This window comes from Nicotiana sylvestris, chromosome 4 (genome assembly GCF_000393655.2).
Source record: "Nicotiana sylvestris chromosome 4, ASM39365v2, whole genome shotgun sequence".
NCBI lineage: Eukaryota > Viridiplantae > Streptophyta > Magnoliopsida > Solanales > Solanaceae > Nicotiana > Nicotiana sylvestris.
This window is the reverse complement of record NC_091060.1, coordinates 128,307,781-128,324,873: the sequence shown is the minus strand read 5'-3', so window position 1 is coordinate 128,324,873 and position 17,093 is coordinate 128,307,781. Positions and strand designations below refer to the sequence as shown.

Here is a 17,093-nt window from a genome sequence, read left to right as displayed (position 1 = left end):
TATGAAAATTTCTCTTTTGAAATTTGGGATGAAATATGTGGTCCTAGTATATCCTTAAGAGAGGTGAAATATTTGTAACATTTACAATGAAACAAGTGTAGAGTAGATTAACAATACAAATGTCTTCAATGATATCTGTGATCAAACAGACAAATAAGCAGATTTTATGAGGTAACATGACAATTAATTTATGTCATATCATGATTAGATTTATCTGCATAAGAATATGAGATCATGATTTATTAAATGACTTGAAATTGTAACATGTTTTCAAAAGCTAATTAAAGAATTCCTCTTGGATTATTGGACATACATAAATACATGTATTGGCACCTAAAACGCTTCATATAATTTAGTTTATTCTCAAATGGCAATTTTTTTGTCTTCAAATGTTTGTTGATACTTTTTAATTAAAAATAAGACACATCACAGTGCAAAAAAGGCCTAAGATATACATTTTCATCCTTTACCTATATCTTAATGCTCAGTTACTCACAGATTATAATGACACATTTAACTGCTAATTAAGGGCAAGTTAGTACTTTCACTTGATTGGAGAAAATTTAGTAAGTCGGTTATGGGAGGCGATCAAGCTTAGCCTTTAGACTAGGTTACTAAACTTAGCAATAACTGAAAAACCAAAGCTTGCTTAAGCAACACTAAAACTAAGCTAAATATAAATTAATACATTATTATCTGTAATTACTCAGCAAATCACCATCAATTTAAAAATCCCTTTTCTTTTGCCTTTTTCGTAGTTAAGGAAGAAAAAAAACCAAGAAATGAAGAAGGGTCCAAGGTAAGATACTAAAAATAAAATGAAAATGAAAAAAATAAAAAAACCCAGCGTTTGTCAGATTCAGAGCCACCCTTTTCTCTCTCTTTCCTTTTCCACTGGCACTTCTCTCCCTGTGTGTGTGTTAGTACTGAGTACATACAATACAAATACTGCGAAACTTTGCTCTCTTCATTTTAATGGCGTGACTTGAAAACAACACTGTCGTCCTTTTCTTATTCCTCCCCACTCACTACCAAATATCCATCTGTTCTTCAAATACTCAAAACCCCAAATACAGAAACAAAATCTTCTCTAATTCCCAATGCAAACTTCATTAATTTCCTCACCAACCTTAAAAACCAAAAATTCTCCTCGCATTGTATTAATCTAATATTCATCCATATATTTCTGTTTCTTAGTATAGTTGTTAACACGTAACGTGTGTGTGTATTTATGTGTGTTTGCTATATATAGTTTTTACACGAGCTTTGTATTGTGTGATGTATAGAGGTGAAGAAAAGGAAAAAATGAAGGGTGCTGAAGAAATGCTGAGGATGATGATGATTAAGGAGAACGTTTCATATTTGCATCAAAATCATCAATATGATCATCAAACAACGATGGGGTTTTCGCCGTCGGGTTCAAGTTCTTCGTTTTCTGGTACTGGGTTTGGTTTATATGGTGATGATTCAGTGGATTCTCGGAATGTATTTGATCATCAGAATATTAATCAAGGAGAAGGAGGAGTAGTTGATATTACTAATACTACTTCTGGTTGGTCTAACATGCTTTTTCACGAACAGAATTTTGATAACCATGTTGACATAGGTGATCTGTCTAAGAGATTTAATTATGGGGTGAACATCAATGCAACACGAAATTTTGGTCATGATTTTTGTAATTTTCTAAAGTCAGGAGAATTATTAGGTGGACAGAAAAATTATTTGTATGATTCAATGGGGTCTTTTTGTAGTATTAACAAACTTCCTGTTAATCCTCTGTCCAATGACCTCTGTTTTCAAAAAGAGCAAATTGATTATACTAACTTGTGTAACATGAATAGGCCTAGTAGTAATGTGAGTCTTGGATACTCAGAGCAGTGTGGATTTAATGATGTTGGTGTTGATAGTAGTTTGTTTAGTTCATTGCATGGCATAAACCCAAGCAGGATGGGATTAAATTCAGAATGTGATTGTTCCATTTTAAAGCAGCAAAGGGCTAAATCAATACCTACTACTAACATAGTGAATCACCCTCTTTCCCCATTGCCATATTCAAGAAGCCATGAGAGTGAAGATAGCTTCATTATTCAAGGGGAATGTTTAAAATATGCTTCTGAACAGAGAAGTTTAAAGGGTCACAAGAAAAAATCGCGGAATGAGATAAAAATGGAAAGGTTGCAAGAGAAGAAACCAGCAAGAAATAGCTTATTGCATAATGGTTTAGGGGACACAGAATTCCAAGTAAGAGGAGTTAGTAAAAATGGTTTGGCCTCAAGGGATGATGCTAGTCTTACGCGTTCGGAACCAAACTATGTGTATTTGGCAGCTAAAGATCAGCTGGGGTGTAGGTATTTACAGAGGATATTTGATGAAGGGACCTCAGAAGATGTTCAGATAATATTCAATGGCATCATTCATAATATCTTTGAGCTAATGAAGGATCCATTCGGGAACTATCTCGTGCAGAAATTATTGACTGTTTGTAGTGATGAGCAAAGAATGCAGTTTGTGCTTATGGTGACTGATAATCCAGGAGAGCTTGTGAAAACATCCAAGACAACGCACGGGTAAATGCAGAAAAAGTTTGCTCTACCTTTTTTACTACTCTTTACATTGTTGATTCTTGAACTGCTTTTTTAAACCAAGCTGCTACCATTTCCTTTATTCAGGACCCGTGTTGTGCAAAAGTTAATTGAGACAATGAAGACCAGGCTGGAAATTTCATTAGCTATAAGGGCACTTCAACCTGGTATTCTTAATCTCATGATGGATGTAAATGGAAATCATGTGGTTCAGCGTTGCTTGCATTGTTTAAGCAAGGATCATAACAAGGTGTGACATCATTTTCTTATTGAATATAATTGGAGTTGTTAGGTGGAAATTTTGATAAACATAATATATTCATGTGCCTAAGTTACTTGTTTGGTACTAAAACTTTAGCTTAAATTTGGACCACCTTTTTGTTGGCACCATTTAAATGCAAGAGAATGTCATGAATACATAGTAAATATTACTTATCTTTGTTAATGCAGCAAGTAACTAAGAGTTCTTTTTATCTTTCAAATGATTCCTAAGAGCTGTTATTGAATGTACATTCTGACTTTGATGGCTCTAGAGGGTCATTCATATGTTTTTCACTTCCTGAATATTGGGTAGTTTGGCTGTGTTGAAGCAAGTAACTTTTGGTGTGTTCCAGTTATGGTAAAGTTAAAAGGTTCACGCTAAACATGTAGTGAAATACACATGTTGAACAAATTACACAATGCTAGAGCTTGTATACTCTCACTTTGATACTTTGGTAATGTACTAGATATTCCGTTTCAATTGGTTCTGCTTCCATTATTCTAAGTATCTAACCTGACTAAGTTTTCATATCCTGCACAGCTAGTATTTGGTCTTGAGGTTTTCCTAGATATATACATATACGTGTTGGCGTTGTGTGTGCTTGCGAAGTTTGTAAAGTAATAAACACTAAATTCACAAAGAACTGGATGACTGCTAGTTATAAAACAAGGTGAAAGGAGTGGCAAACCTTTGTTTGCCTGTTATGTGCTTTTCTTCATGTGTGTTTCTTGACAGATCAATAGTTTCAACACTCTGCAGATCTTCAGTTAAAATATGTACCTCTTTACTTTCAGTTCAATTTGATTTCTTTTCACATGGGATGTACTATATCTGAAGCAGAACATGTGGGCCTTTATTGTTGTTCAACAATATTCATAGGAACAGAATATTTATATTGATGGGAAGTATCTTGGGGAGATCACCGTAGTTGTGCACTTTTACCTATTTGTATTTTCATATCTGTAGAATATGAACTCAAGAAGTATAGTTCAATTAGCTTTTAAAGTATTTTATTATTTATTCTGAAACTAGTCTGTTCGATGAATCGTTATGCAGCTTATTTTTGATGTTGCGGCTAAACATTGTATTGATATTGCAACACATCGTTATGGATGCTGTGTGCTGAACAAATGCATCACTTATTCAACTGGGAAGCAGCGCGAGAAGTTGCTTGTTGGGATTTGTTCTAATGGGCTTAAGCTTGCTCAAGATCCTTTTGGGTAAATTCAGAACTTTTACTCTGGTCCCTTACTTTCTTCATCTTTTAGCGCGGAAACTTCCTAAGATAATTTAGAAGCAAAAATTCTGGTCTAGTATCAAGATGATGGCATGTAATGTGCTGCTAAAACTTTCACCTTTGCTGTTCTTAATGTGTTTGCTTGTCCGATTTTTTGGAACATTACAATATGCCTGCTTCCCCAGACCCCACGGTTTGGGATAATACTGGGTATGTTGATGTTGTATAATATGCCTGCTTACATTCAAATTATCTATATGTTGTTTAAGTGTAATCTTCTTCCTGAGTCATGTTACATATTCCATGTTACCACATTTAAAGCTAGCTTTGTCCTTTTGATATAGATTTACTAGCGATCAAATGCCAGGAGACCCAATGGAAGTGCGTGAGACTGTTTATAGGATATGGCTCAGCAGTTCACTCCTTATGGTTTTGTGTATCCTATCAATATTTAGGAACATATGAAAAATATAACTGTCGTTCATTGCAAATATGATTCCAACAAACTCGGCAAATTAGTCCCAAGAAGATTAGTAAATGGTTATTTGTGGACTTCTATTTAGTGGAACATCTGAACAACCTAAAATCCTTGTACACATTCCTTCTTATATTGCCAGGTACTCCAATTTCTGCTCCTTCATTACTAGAAATTGTTTGCTCAAGGAATGTGTGCTCTAAGATTGTTTCACTTTCCTAGTAGTGGAGCTTTTTTTCTTTCTTTTTGTGTCCTGGTAGTGGAGTTCAATGGTGACAGTTTAGTCTCTGATTTCATCATCAAGTGCACCACAAACAAGCAGCTCTTCCATATCTTTTACTTGTATTGTGTGATGTAAACGATGCCCATATTCCATCAATATTTGCCTTTTAACTTTGCTAGTTACCTCAAGAAAGTTATTATATACTGTGTCATTTTTATCATTTCCTTACAGCAGCCTATGTGTGTTGCCTGCATAGTCATTTTTGTGGCGCCTTTTGGTTCTGCTTCTTTACATACTAAATTTTTTTGAAATTTTCTAACTCACAATACAGGAATTATGTTGTTCAATTCATAATAGAGTTAAATATAGCCTCTGCTGCAGCCATGTTGCTCTCTCAGTTTGATGGCCATTATGTATACCTCTCAAGGCAAAAGTTTGGCAGTCATGTTGTTGAAAAGTTCCTAAAATGTGTTGAAGAAAGCAGGTCGAGAATCATCAATGAGTTAGTCTCAGAGCCTCATTTTGATCAGTTGCTGCAAGATCCTTTTGCTAACTATGTGATTCAGTCTGCACTTGGCGTTACTAAGGTTAGCATATGAACTTGTTATGTTTCTGTATATCTAGATGCTTTAAACTTCTTCTGTTGCCATATACTTAGGTGCTTCAAGCTCTAATTATATGTGATCATGTCTTTGGTTCAACTCCAACACTATGTGCTGTCCATTTGTTAGTTGAGTAATACTTTAAGCAATGTATGGGTTATGATAAAACTGAAGGTAAGATACTTTCAGCACCACTCTCCCATTCAGCTGAAAGGAAAAGTGAAAAAGAAAATGTTTTCTTTTTCTAAATATCTAAACAAAGATTATAATGCTCTCCTATAGTAAGATGGACACTTGTGCTCAAGGTTTTGACTTGCATCCAACTAGATGTTTATGGTGTTAATTTGCTGATGTTCAGAAGAATGAAGTCAAAAAATGACAAATTCATTTCTAATTGATGCTTTACATGAAAATACATTGATGAGCAACGCGTTAGTTAGGTTTCTAGAGAGGGAAACTTCTAACTAGATTGTCATATATATATTTCATAAACAAAGAGTATCAAAAAGATCCTGCTAACATCAGGCCTGATGTTTTGGCAGAATTTGTCATTTGTGTCCAAGTTCAAGTTCTCTAAATTGTGTCCAAGTTCTCTTAAATTGTTGTTATATCAGGTGGATGATTCTTTGGACATATAAACTGGAACTTGCTTCCACTAGTAACTAGGAAGTGTTAATACCAAGTCTAATTAATTATTATGACTAAAGTAGTTACGCTGGACTTTGAAGCAGGGATCCGTTCGAGCTTTGCTGCTTCAAGCTGTGAGGCCTCACATGCTTCTCCTGCGCACGAGTCCATACTGCAAGAAGATCTTCTCTCGGCGACTATTAAAAAAGTAATGCTCCAAGCGAGAGTAAAATGTTGTTGTTCTCGTACTATTACCTTCTCTATTTAGGTACTAGATGTGGAATTTATCTTATCTATGATCCTATAAGGTGATCACTAGCATATCAGACTGTTGTATGACATGCAAGATTTTGGTTGATGCGTCCTTGTATGATGCTGTTTGTCGTTTGGCTCAAACTTTCGGATGTGTAAGATTGTAAGGGATCGTGACAATCTGTGACTTATCTAAATCAAGTTCCTATTTCTGTTGTGGTTATCACAGAAGATCTTCATGTGGTCGAAGTTGCTTGATCTTTCTGTATGATTTCATGCTTATCTGGTGCATTTTGAACTCTTTTAGTGAGATATATGTTTGCTTTACTTGGCAGTGATATAGATATGATGAATGCAAAATCAACGTGACAGATGCAAATACTTGGACAGTATGCTATCAGTATAATGGACGCAAGATGAACAAACGGATGCAAATTATAAAAAAATATTCTTAGATAGCATAAAGTTGCATATTCAAAGTGAGAAGAAAAGGACTCAACGCTCACGTTAAACAGACCACGCTCAATCATCAAACATACAGCGGATGCCAACTCTCAAATATAGGGGATATCATATTTATTCCGGTCATTATAAAGCAAATCCTTCTTAGTCCTCCTCTTGTCCAAGCAGAGCCAACAACATACTCTCATAATCTCCTCTTGTATCTTTGGCAATGGCGCGACCCAGATGGATGCTATCCCTCTTCTGGTACTCATCAGCGATAGTCTTCATATCAACCTCAGCCCTTGTAGCGATAACTCTGGTCAGATGATCTTCCTCTGTTCCTCTCCTGTTAATTGCATCTCGAAGAACCTCCACGAAGTAGTGCTCGGTGTAGACAAGACCTTTTATGGTTGCCCTCAATAGTCCAACAAACTCATCCCCCTCTTCCAATTGCTGTCCATTAGCAAAAAAACTCAATAAATCAGTAAAGCAGAAATAACAAAGCCAGTCCTAGAGTATAAAGGGGCATCACATAAAGCAAAGGAGCAATGGATGGAATGTGTTTACCTTTAGGATATCCTCTTCATATTCATCTTTGTAATGATTCAGAGTAGCATTGATCTGTGCTTTACTCCTTGTGGCTAGAATTCTGATGACCTCATTGTCACTGTAAGCCTTATCGGAGATCTTCTCATGCAGTATTTTAGCTTCAGCTTTAGCAAGACGCAAGTCCACCTCGTCTCCTCCATATCGATAGGAGCTCACAAGAGCTACCAAAAGCTGAAAGAAATTGGAAACTTGAATGAGTAACTCAACAAATTCAATATTCAGTGTCACTATTCCTCCAAGAAAGAGCCAAACTTGACGAAAAACCTCAGACAGTACACTGCAAATGGTATCGCATTATTCATAGACAAAGAAGGTTAAATTTTCATTAATCAAACATATGGATTAGAAATTTTATACTTTGGCGATCTTCTCAGATACCATTCAAGCCTTAATGAATTATTGTTAAGGAGTCTAAGTGGATATGGAGCCACAAACGAGACTAGTTGCAATTAGAACGATTTGACCATAGTGATTAATCCAGTACCTTGCGGTGTTCCCCAGTAGTGTGATAAGCAACGTCCTCTTCAAGAGATTTCTTGTAACGAGCATGATAAGCTTCCCGTGCCAAAACCAATTCTTTAGGAGATCTGGTACAAGCTATTTCCACAAGAACAAAATTGCTTTTTGTCCATCTCTTAGTAGCTTCCTTAGCCAAATAGGCATCGCGTTCTGAAGGATCCAATGTCCACACTACCACCAATTTCTGAGAGAAAAACGCAAGTGTTAGCCTTTTCATCAAATGTATCGAGGATCTAGAATCAATGGATTCAGAATAAGTATGGTTGTTATAAGGATACATTTTCTAACATGTGTATATGTACTAAAAAAAAATATGGGTTCGTTTCAACAGATCAAAAGAAATCCGCGCCTTTGATCACAGTAACTCAGAAACTCAACTGATCAACCAAGTATTCTAACAAATCTAAGGTTTTCTTAAACTTGTTCATGTTATTATCTTAAGAAAATAACCTCAAAATCATTGGTAAGTTCTCTGTCCAACTCTTTAAGGAGATCTTCACCAAAAGTCTCAGCATAAGTCTGTTGAATCAACTTGCGTTGAGCAGCATTTCTATGAGCCAAAATTGATATGATCAACTTCTCGTTTGTTCCCCACCCTGCACACAGTAACCATCAAAAGTCAATCTCAACCATCAATCTAATATTAGTAGCAAGATCTTTATAATCAGAAGATAATAACCAGTATCAGAACTAGATGTATAGAATATACTAAAAGATCAAAGAATGAAGCAAACAAGTGAATCTGTGTATATGTATGGTTTATATATATACATCAAATTGTGAAAAGAGGCCTAAATTACTTAAGATGAGAATAAAATGATCGATAAAATACGCATAAATAGATTAGTAGTAGACCTTTGAAGGCAGATCGGAGTTGTTCACAGTCTTCAGCTACTGAAGGAACTTCTGCCGGAACAGTAAGACTAGCCATTTTTATGATTGTCAAGACTCGAAAATGCAAGCAGACTAAGGTAAGATCGTATATTTTCCACCTTCCCTTCTTGCCTTTTTAAATACACAGAAAATGACCTTTGCATTACAATATTACCCTCCTTTTATTTATTTATTTATTTGTTTGTTTTTCCGCGTTTGGAGGTGTCAATCAAAAAGTTTCAATACTACGATATTTTATATGGATCTTAAATACAACATGTCGAAAAAGAAATTCAATCATTTTCGTAGTAGCCGGGCCACATCACATGCCACTACGTGCCATATGTACGTGTTTTAATGAATAAGCTGATGATATTTTAATGGATCTTAAATACAAGATCCACATATTCTCACGAGTGGCCCCCATTCCCCATATCCCTTTCACCAAATGTCGAAAAAGCTGTCCATTTACTTCAATCTTCACCAACTTGTCCTCTCTGCATTTTCTTTCTTCCATCTTTTTTCCTCTACTATAGGTTAGCGTTTGGATATACATTTGACTGAAATTTAAAAAATAATTTTAAAAGTTGAAATTATATTTGGATATGTATTTTATTGGAACAAACAATATTTTTATTTTCTTTGAAAAAGTAATTAAAATTTATGGTTTAAACGAGCTTACGTATAAATTATTTAAACTGCATAACAGATGGTTTTCATGTACTTGTTGCATCTGTAATGATTCGACGTTTCTGCATCGGATGACCCCAAGGTACATAAATTAACGTGATAATGATGTACTATAATATATGTTGTGCCAAAATGAAAAAAAAAGCCTATTAAACAAATATGTGTATATAGTGGCGGGTGTAAAGTATACCTACCGGTTCCCGGGAACTCTGTAACTTTTACGTAAATTTTGTATTTTTATTAAAAAATTCATCAAATATTAATAAAAATATAACTGTGAACCCAGTTATTATTGTATATTTATTTGATATTACAATAGGAACCCATAAATTTCAAATCCTGAATCCGCCTTTGTGTATATATTATCTTCTGATTAAATATCTTTCAAGCCCTCGCTATATATTTGGTCGATAAAATATCTGGTTCATCATTGTAAGATATTGTATGGATGAGTCCATGACTACATGGTATGATAGAAAATGTCATCTTCACATGCAAGTAATTATGATAGCATTTTATGTGTTAGGGCTCCAAAAGTTACAACATACACTTGTATTTTAGCCTTTAAGGAGAGATCGAGGGAGTACAAAAATTATTGTTAAGACTAAAGTCACATATAATCATGTAATATTGGGGTCTAGTGTCGGAGTTACCAAAGTTAGACAAAAAGAAACGAAAAACAAAGAAGGAAAAATCCTTTCTATTGGTAACTCTGCTCTACTGACCATAGAAAATGAAGCAAACTTTCTAAAAGAAACGTATGGCCAGTTGAAGCAACCCTCTTAAACCATACATATGGAGTGTAACGTATAGCCAATTGAAGCTACCCTCTTAATTATGATTAAATAATTCATTTAATCAATTCTGTTATAGATCACATATTATACCGAGACTGATCATTAATTCAATAAATAGATCTGTTTACAAAAGGCTACTCATCAAGAAGCACGTACGGATATGATTCAAAATGTTAATGCTAAATCCTGTTGTAATTAAGCTGCATAACCCAAATGTTGCGTCCAAAGTCCGTCAATTGTAAAATTATACATTAGTAAATGATGATGTATGAAAACAATAAGCTTTTACTACGTGTAACCATCTTGTCGTAAGTTTTATACTATTGGTTTATTTGACTTCAAAAACTAAGAGAAGCATTTTGCTCGCAGATTATGTCATAATGCAAAAAAGATCTTTAAGGAGACGCGTGATGTTAGCTATGTTGTAGTCGGCAGAGAGTGCCAAATTTGTGGTCATCAACTGACTCATGATGGGAGATTGGGAGAATGAAAGCCTGCGCGTAACGGGTAAAATTGTGCGCTTTTATATGATTAGAAAGTTATAGGGTTCGAGCCGTGAAAACAATATCTTGCAGAAATGTAAGGTAAGACTGCGGCCAATAAACCATTATGGTCCGACCCTTCCCCGGAACCCGGACATAACAGAAGTTTAGTGTACCGGGCTGCCCTTTTAACCGACTCATGAAATATTCAATTCCAAGTAAGGGTGGGTATTCGGGCAGTTTAGATTGGATATGAGAATTTCGGTTTGGATTTTCGATTTTCGGATTAAAGAAATGACAATCCAAATAACTTCAAATTGGATCGGATTTATTAAGTTCATGTTAAATTGTCTGAAAAGTTCCTCGCTCGTGCCGCAATCATCCAAATAAAGTATTCAAGTAATAAAATTATTATTAAAAAAATACAATAGAGACATTAATACGGCCGATAAGAAGTAGCAATAGTAAAATGGATGTCCAAATAAAAAGTATTTTGACAGTAACTTAATAATTAATATCAAATATATAAGATAATGACTAAATATAATATTGAACTCATTACTATTGGCATATGGATAATGACTAAATATAAAGTATAAAAATTTCGAACTTTCGAATATCAAAAAATCTGAAGTCCAAAATTCAATATCTAATCCAAAATTCAAAAAAATTAAAAATTAAATTTTAAATTCGAAAATCCAAAAAATTTGGATTTCGAATTTGCCCAAACAGTATCCACCCCTAATTCCAAGCAGTTATTATGAGTTACCGGGGCTTCAATATAGATTGAGGAGGCTTAACTCATTTGAAACGCAATAACCCAACCAAAGCACAGGATCAGTACATGAAAAGCGATGCACGGCAAACTTCTTACTAAGGATACATCTATTTGCTGATTGTTCGTGGATAAAGACCACCTTCTTTTTACGAAGAATATCGCTGTTTTTTCAATTAAAGTGACATTATTCGAAATGAGATTATTTATTTAATTTAGAGTTATCACTTGGAATAATTATTATGGTGTCCCAAGTCACCGGTTTTATTTTAAAATTCTAAATCGAGGAAATTGACTCTATTTATGGCCCGCCAACACAGAAGATTGGATAAGAAATTCTGTTAACCCGGAAGAAGGTGTGAGGCACTCCTGAGTTCCGTAGTTTTAGCATGGTCGCTTAACAATTAATATTTGACTTAATTATCTGATTTATTACATGTTTTAGACCTATTGTGCATTTTACTCTTTATCGCTTTCAATTATTTAATTACTTAATCGTTTTTTTAGTATTTATGGAGTTTAATTTTTGAACAAGGTACGATCGTACACTTGTCGTTTTAGTACACGCTTCAAACCGCACCACGTGAAACGCACTCGCGATTTACAACATGTTTATTATTATTATTTGAAGTTGTGGTCAAGTCGTGTGAGCGCACTTGAATAGGAATTTACGTATCATAACTATGCCACGGGAACCGTACCCATAGTCACGATGATTTATTAATCGCGTCTAAAGCAAGCTACGATGTTCAAGTTATTTCTCTATATTAATTTGAGATTATTGTAAAGGCCCAAAGTTATGAAAACTAGAATTATTTCAATAGTTATATGTGGCCACCCTTGTTTTTTCATATTCATTTAACTAGTGAATTTACCGCGCTTCGTGTGGTTATAAAAAACCTTATTATATTGATCTTTTTTTAATATTTAATTATTTTTAAAAATTCAAAGTATAAGTTGTGAAGATTTAATTTTTAACTTTTCAGTTCTTTTATATCTTGTCTGGTTTCACAAAAGGAAGGAGAAAGATTGTATACGGCGGAAATCGGGGCTATCCGATTTCGTTCTTTGATGGAAAAAATGATACCGAGCTCGGGGTCGAGGTTCCTTTCCGATGCTGAGGTCGAGGTCGAAATCATTTGCCGAGGTCGGAAGAAGACATACCACGAGATAATACCATTATGCTTCAGTAACAGAAAGAGCTAGATATCCGCAACGGTCCGAAGATCACGACGTAAACTGCGGAATGGATTGACCCTTGGCGGTTAGACAGTTGTCAATTATGATTTCCTACTGTAATTAGAAGTGTACCTTATTTAGGACTCCCCTATTATGAAAAGGGGAGCCCATTCATTTGTAAGACACGTTTTTTGACTGATAAGATAATACATACATTTTATTCTCTAGCTATTTTATTCATTGTTCATCAGAGTTGCTTGGTAACTTGCTATTCCTACTATTCCACCTCGAGGCCGTCATAGCTCGAGGTCGAGATTTGGCTTGCGCACTTGTTTGACTTATTTTATTCTTCAATTTATATATTTAACTCCTTGTTTATCAATTGGTATTAGATTAAATCACATATCCTTAAAATCAGAATACAAGTTTAATTGTTACTCGGATTTTAGGGTAAACAGTTTGGCGCCCACCGTGGGACTAAAGGGAATAGTGATTTTTTAGTGCTGATTCTGATAACACACATTATTTTCACACTTGTTCTTGTCAAGAATTTTTCTTCTTAGGTTAAAACATGTCAAACTCACAAAATACACCCGTACATGGTGATGATGGTCTTGGATTTCACAGGGAAAACGTAATTGCTCCAGGAGCCGGGGGTGCCACCGGCTAATCTCGAGGGAGTACCGGTCGATCCAGTCAATATCGTTCGCACATTGCTTTTGATAGAAACTAAGCGGCCACCAAACTATATAGAGAACCAGGTTCTCTATTAGTTCCCACTATAAGCAACATAATGTCAATATAGGGAATCAGGTTCTCTATTTATTCCCATAGTAAATCGGCAGTAAATATAGAACACAAAGGAATTTTACGTGGAAATTTCCCAGCTCAACGAGATTAAAAACCACGACCTACCCTTGTAGGATACAACTTCACTACTGAGCAATCTTTAGATTACAACCTATTGTAACCTAGGAATTAACCTCTTAATCCCTCACTAACTTGTAATTATACTATTACAAGCCACTTTGTAATAACTCTATTACAAAGACTTAATCACTTACTAACTTATAACTACACTATTACAAGCCACTTTGTAATAACTCTATTACAAAGACTTAATCACTCACTAACTTGTAACATGTCACGACCTGGATTTCCCACCCTCACGAGTCGTGATGGCGCCTACTAGTGAGAGCTAGGCAAACCAACAATTTCGATTAATCTAACCTTTTCATTTTAATCTCTTAACAATTTCAAGTTAACAATTATAAACAGCGGAATAATAATGCGAAAGAACAAAATTTAACAATTTAGCAAATACCAATAAGAATCCATAAACATAAACCACCAAGAACTGGTGTCATAATCTCACAGACTATCTAAGAAAACTGCAAATAGGGTCTGAATGAAATAAATACATGTCTGTCTCTGAAATAGAAAAGAACAGAAAGAACTAGATAGGAAGGGGACGCCAAGGCCTGCAGACGCCTGCAGGACTACCTCGGGTCTCCGATGGACTGAAGGCAACAACCCCTAGCTAAGGTCCGTATGCTCCAGTACCGGGATCTGCATAAAAGAGTGCAGAGTATAATATCAACATAACTGACCCTATGTGCTGGTAAGTGTCGAGCCTAACCTCGGTGAAGTAGTGACAAGGCTAGGGCACAACAATTAATATAACCTGTAGTTAAACAATATCTAGCAAAATAACAGTAATTGAAACAATTCAAAAGTAATGGGGAGGGGTAACATGCTATTGGGGAGAACCAACATAAAGATCAATAATAATGGAATAAGATAATTAAGGCATTTGAACCGATAACAACAAGAAACCGTAACAAACATGCAATAAGTGTACGACATCACCCTTCGTGCTTTTACTCTCAATCCTCACCAATGCAATCAAATAATGAAAATGTACACGACATCACCCTTCATGCTTTATCCCTCTTCCTCACCATATGCATCAATATCAATGTAAATGTACACGGCATCACCCTTCGTGCTTTATCACTCTTTCCTCACCAAATGCATAAGTATGAATGTGCACGACATCACCTTTCGTGTTTTATCTCTCATTCCTCACCCAAATAATAGCAACAACAATATCCCAACAAGAGAATCAATAATAAGAATAAACACATCCTAGCAAGGGAATCAACAATAATAATTAAATACGTCCCGACAAGGGAATCATCTATAACCAAACTTATACCAACAATTAACTTCACAGATGAACCTCAACTAGAGCCAGTGCTCAATAATAAACAAATACCAAGAAGATAATCATAAATCTTTCTCAACATGGATAATCAACAATTTAGGCATTTGTAGTACTTATTAAGAAACGCAATGATCACAATTTAAGACTCACAGGCATGCTTGAAACCAACGTATAAATACTCGTCACCACACCTATAAGTTGTACACTACACTAGCACATAGCAAATAAGTCACAATACCTATTCCCTCAAGAAGGCTAGACCAAACACTTACCTCGAACTTTCACGGTCAACTCAAGCCTTAAACACCGCTTTTCCTTTAGAATTCGCCTCCAATTCAATTGTTTCTAGCCCAAATTAATTTAACAACATCAATAAATGCTAAAGAATTCATACCCAATGCTTAAATATAGGTTTTCTATCATTTTCCCCAAAAAGTCAAAAATTAACCCCGGGCCCGCTTGGTCAAAACTCGAGGTTCGGACCAAAACTGATCACTCATTCACCCACGATCCCGAATATGTAATTAGTTTCAAAATCCAACCCCAAAACAAGGTCTAAATTCCAATTATTCAAAAATCCCTAACTCTACCCAAATTCCTAATTTCTACCATGAAAACTTTTGATTCTTGATTAAAAGCGATGAAAAACATTGGGTAATTGAAAGAGTAAAGTTTACAATTGATTACCAACACTTTGGGAATGAATTTGTGTGAAGCAAATTGCCTCTAGGTCTCGGGAAATCGAAAATATGAAGAAAATGGGTTCTGCCCGTTTTGAAATCTGTTTTTGAAAAGACTGGGCAGGCCTTCATTGCGTTCGCGATGGGCCTGCCACGTTTGCGATGGTTCAGGCCCAGATGGCCTTCACGTTCGCGTTGGATGGCCAGCGTTTGCGGAGCATTAGCTCCTCAGGCCTTCGCATTCGCGGTCAAAGGGCTACGTTCGCGTAGAACATTTTCCCTTCCCCCAGTTCCCGACCAAAAGGCCTTCGCGTTCGCGATAGCAGGTCTCTGTGTTCGCGAAGGGTAACACCCCCAAGGCTTCGCGTTCGCGACCTGTGTCTCGCATTCGCGTAGAAGGAATTTTCCTTCAGTCCCACTTTGCTCTTCGTGTTCGCGAGAGTTCCTTCGCGAACGCGAAGAACGAATTACCTGAGCACCTGCAACAGCAAAACCTGCAACGTTTCTAAGTGTAAAAATCTCTCGAACCCAAACCGAAAATCACTCAAGCCCTCGGGGCTCCAAAACAAACATGCACACTAACCTAAAAATATTATACGGACTTACTCGTGCGATAAAATTGCCAATATAACATCTTTAACACTGAATTTAATCAAAATCTAAGAAAAATCTCAATAACTCGTAAGTTTCAAATTTCACAACCGAGGGTCCGATTCACTTCATATGAAGTCCGTTTCTTACCAAATTTTACAGGCACAACTTAAATACCATATAAGACCTGTAACAGGATCCGGAACCAAAATACGGGCTCGATACCATCAAATTCAATCACATTTAAATTTCCAAAAACTCTTATAATTTCAGTAAAATAATTTTCTTCAAAAATTTATTTCTCGGGTTTGGGACCTCGGAATTCAATTTCGGGCATACGCCCAAGTCCCATATTTTTCTACGGACCCTCAGAGATCGTCAAATCACGGGTCTGGGTCCGTTACCCAAAATATTGACCGAAGTCAACTTAAATTTAATTTTAAGGGCCAAATTAGCATTTTGTCAAAATTTCACATAAAAGTGTTTCGGATATATGCCTGGTGTGTGCACGCAAATTGAGGTGAAATAAAAGATAGCTTTTAAAGCCTTGGAACATATAATTAACTTGTAAATCAAGTGATGACCTTTTGGGTCATCACATCCTTCACCTCTAAAACAACCGTTCGTCCTCGAACGGACATAGGAAATAAATACCCGAGTCGGGGAAAAGATGGGGATATTGGCTCTGCATATCAGACTCAGACTCTTAGGTAGCTTCCTCGGCAGACTGACCTCTCTACTGAACATGAATTGAAGGGAACTTTTTCGATCTCAATTGACGAACCTGCCGGTCTAGAATAGCTATCGGCTCCTCCTCATAGGTCAAGTCCTTGTCCAACTGGACAGTGCTGAAGTCTAACACGTGGGATGGATCGCTGTGATACTTCCAAAGCATGGACACATGAAATACTGGGTGCACAACTGATAAACTCGGCGGCAACGCAAGTCTGTAAGAGACATCTCTCAC

At 36.0% G+C, this 17,093-nt stretch overlaps 2 protein-coding genes across 2 annotated transcripts; one reads left to right on the top strand and one right to left on the bottom strand.

Moving 5' to 3' along the window:
- Positions 1 to 894: 894 nt before the first annotated feature.
- On the top strand, positions 895 to 7,006 carry LOC104235315 (uncharacterized). The gene is made up of 6 exons (XM_070172225.1): positions 895 to 2,567; positions 2,670 to 2,832; positions 3,901 to 4,064; positions 5,111 to 5,366; positions 6,113 to 6,216; positions 6,596 to 7,006. Exons 1-6 carry the CDS (start codon positions 1,279 to 1,281, stop codon positions 6,627 to 6,629), a joined length of 2,010 nt encoding a protein of 669 aa, XP_070028326.1. The 5' UTR covers positions 895 to 1,278; the 3' UTR covers positions 6,630 to 7,006.
- LOC104235316 (annexin Gh1-like) lies at positions 6,678 to 8,944 on the bottom strand. The gene is made up of 5 exons (XM_009789049.2): positions 8,688 to 8,944; positions 8,283 to 8,428; positions 7,798 to 8,016; positions 7,272 to 7,484; positions 6,678 to 7,157 (listed from the first exon to the last, which is right to left on the bottom strand). The coding sequence occupies exons 1-5, from the start codon at positions 8,761 to 8,763 to the stop codon at positions 6,867 to 6,869; spliced, it is 945 nt and encodes a 314-aa protein (XP_009787351.1). The 5' UTR covers positions 8,764 to 8,944; the 3' UTR covers positions 6,678 to 6,866.
- Positions 8,945 to 17,093: the final 8,149 nt, after the last annotated feature.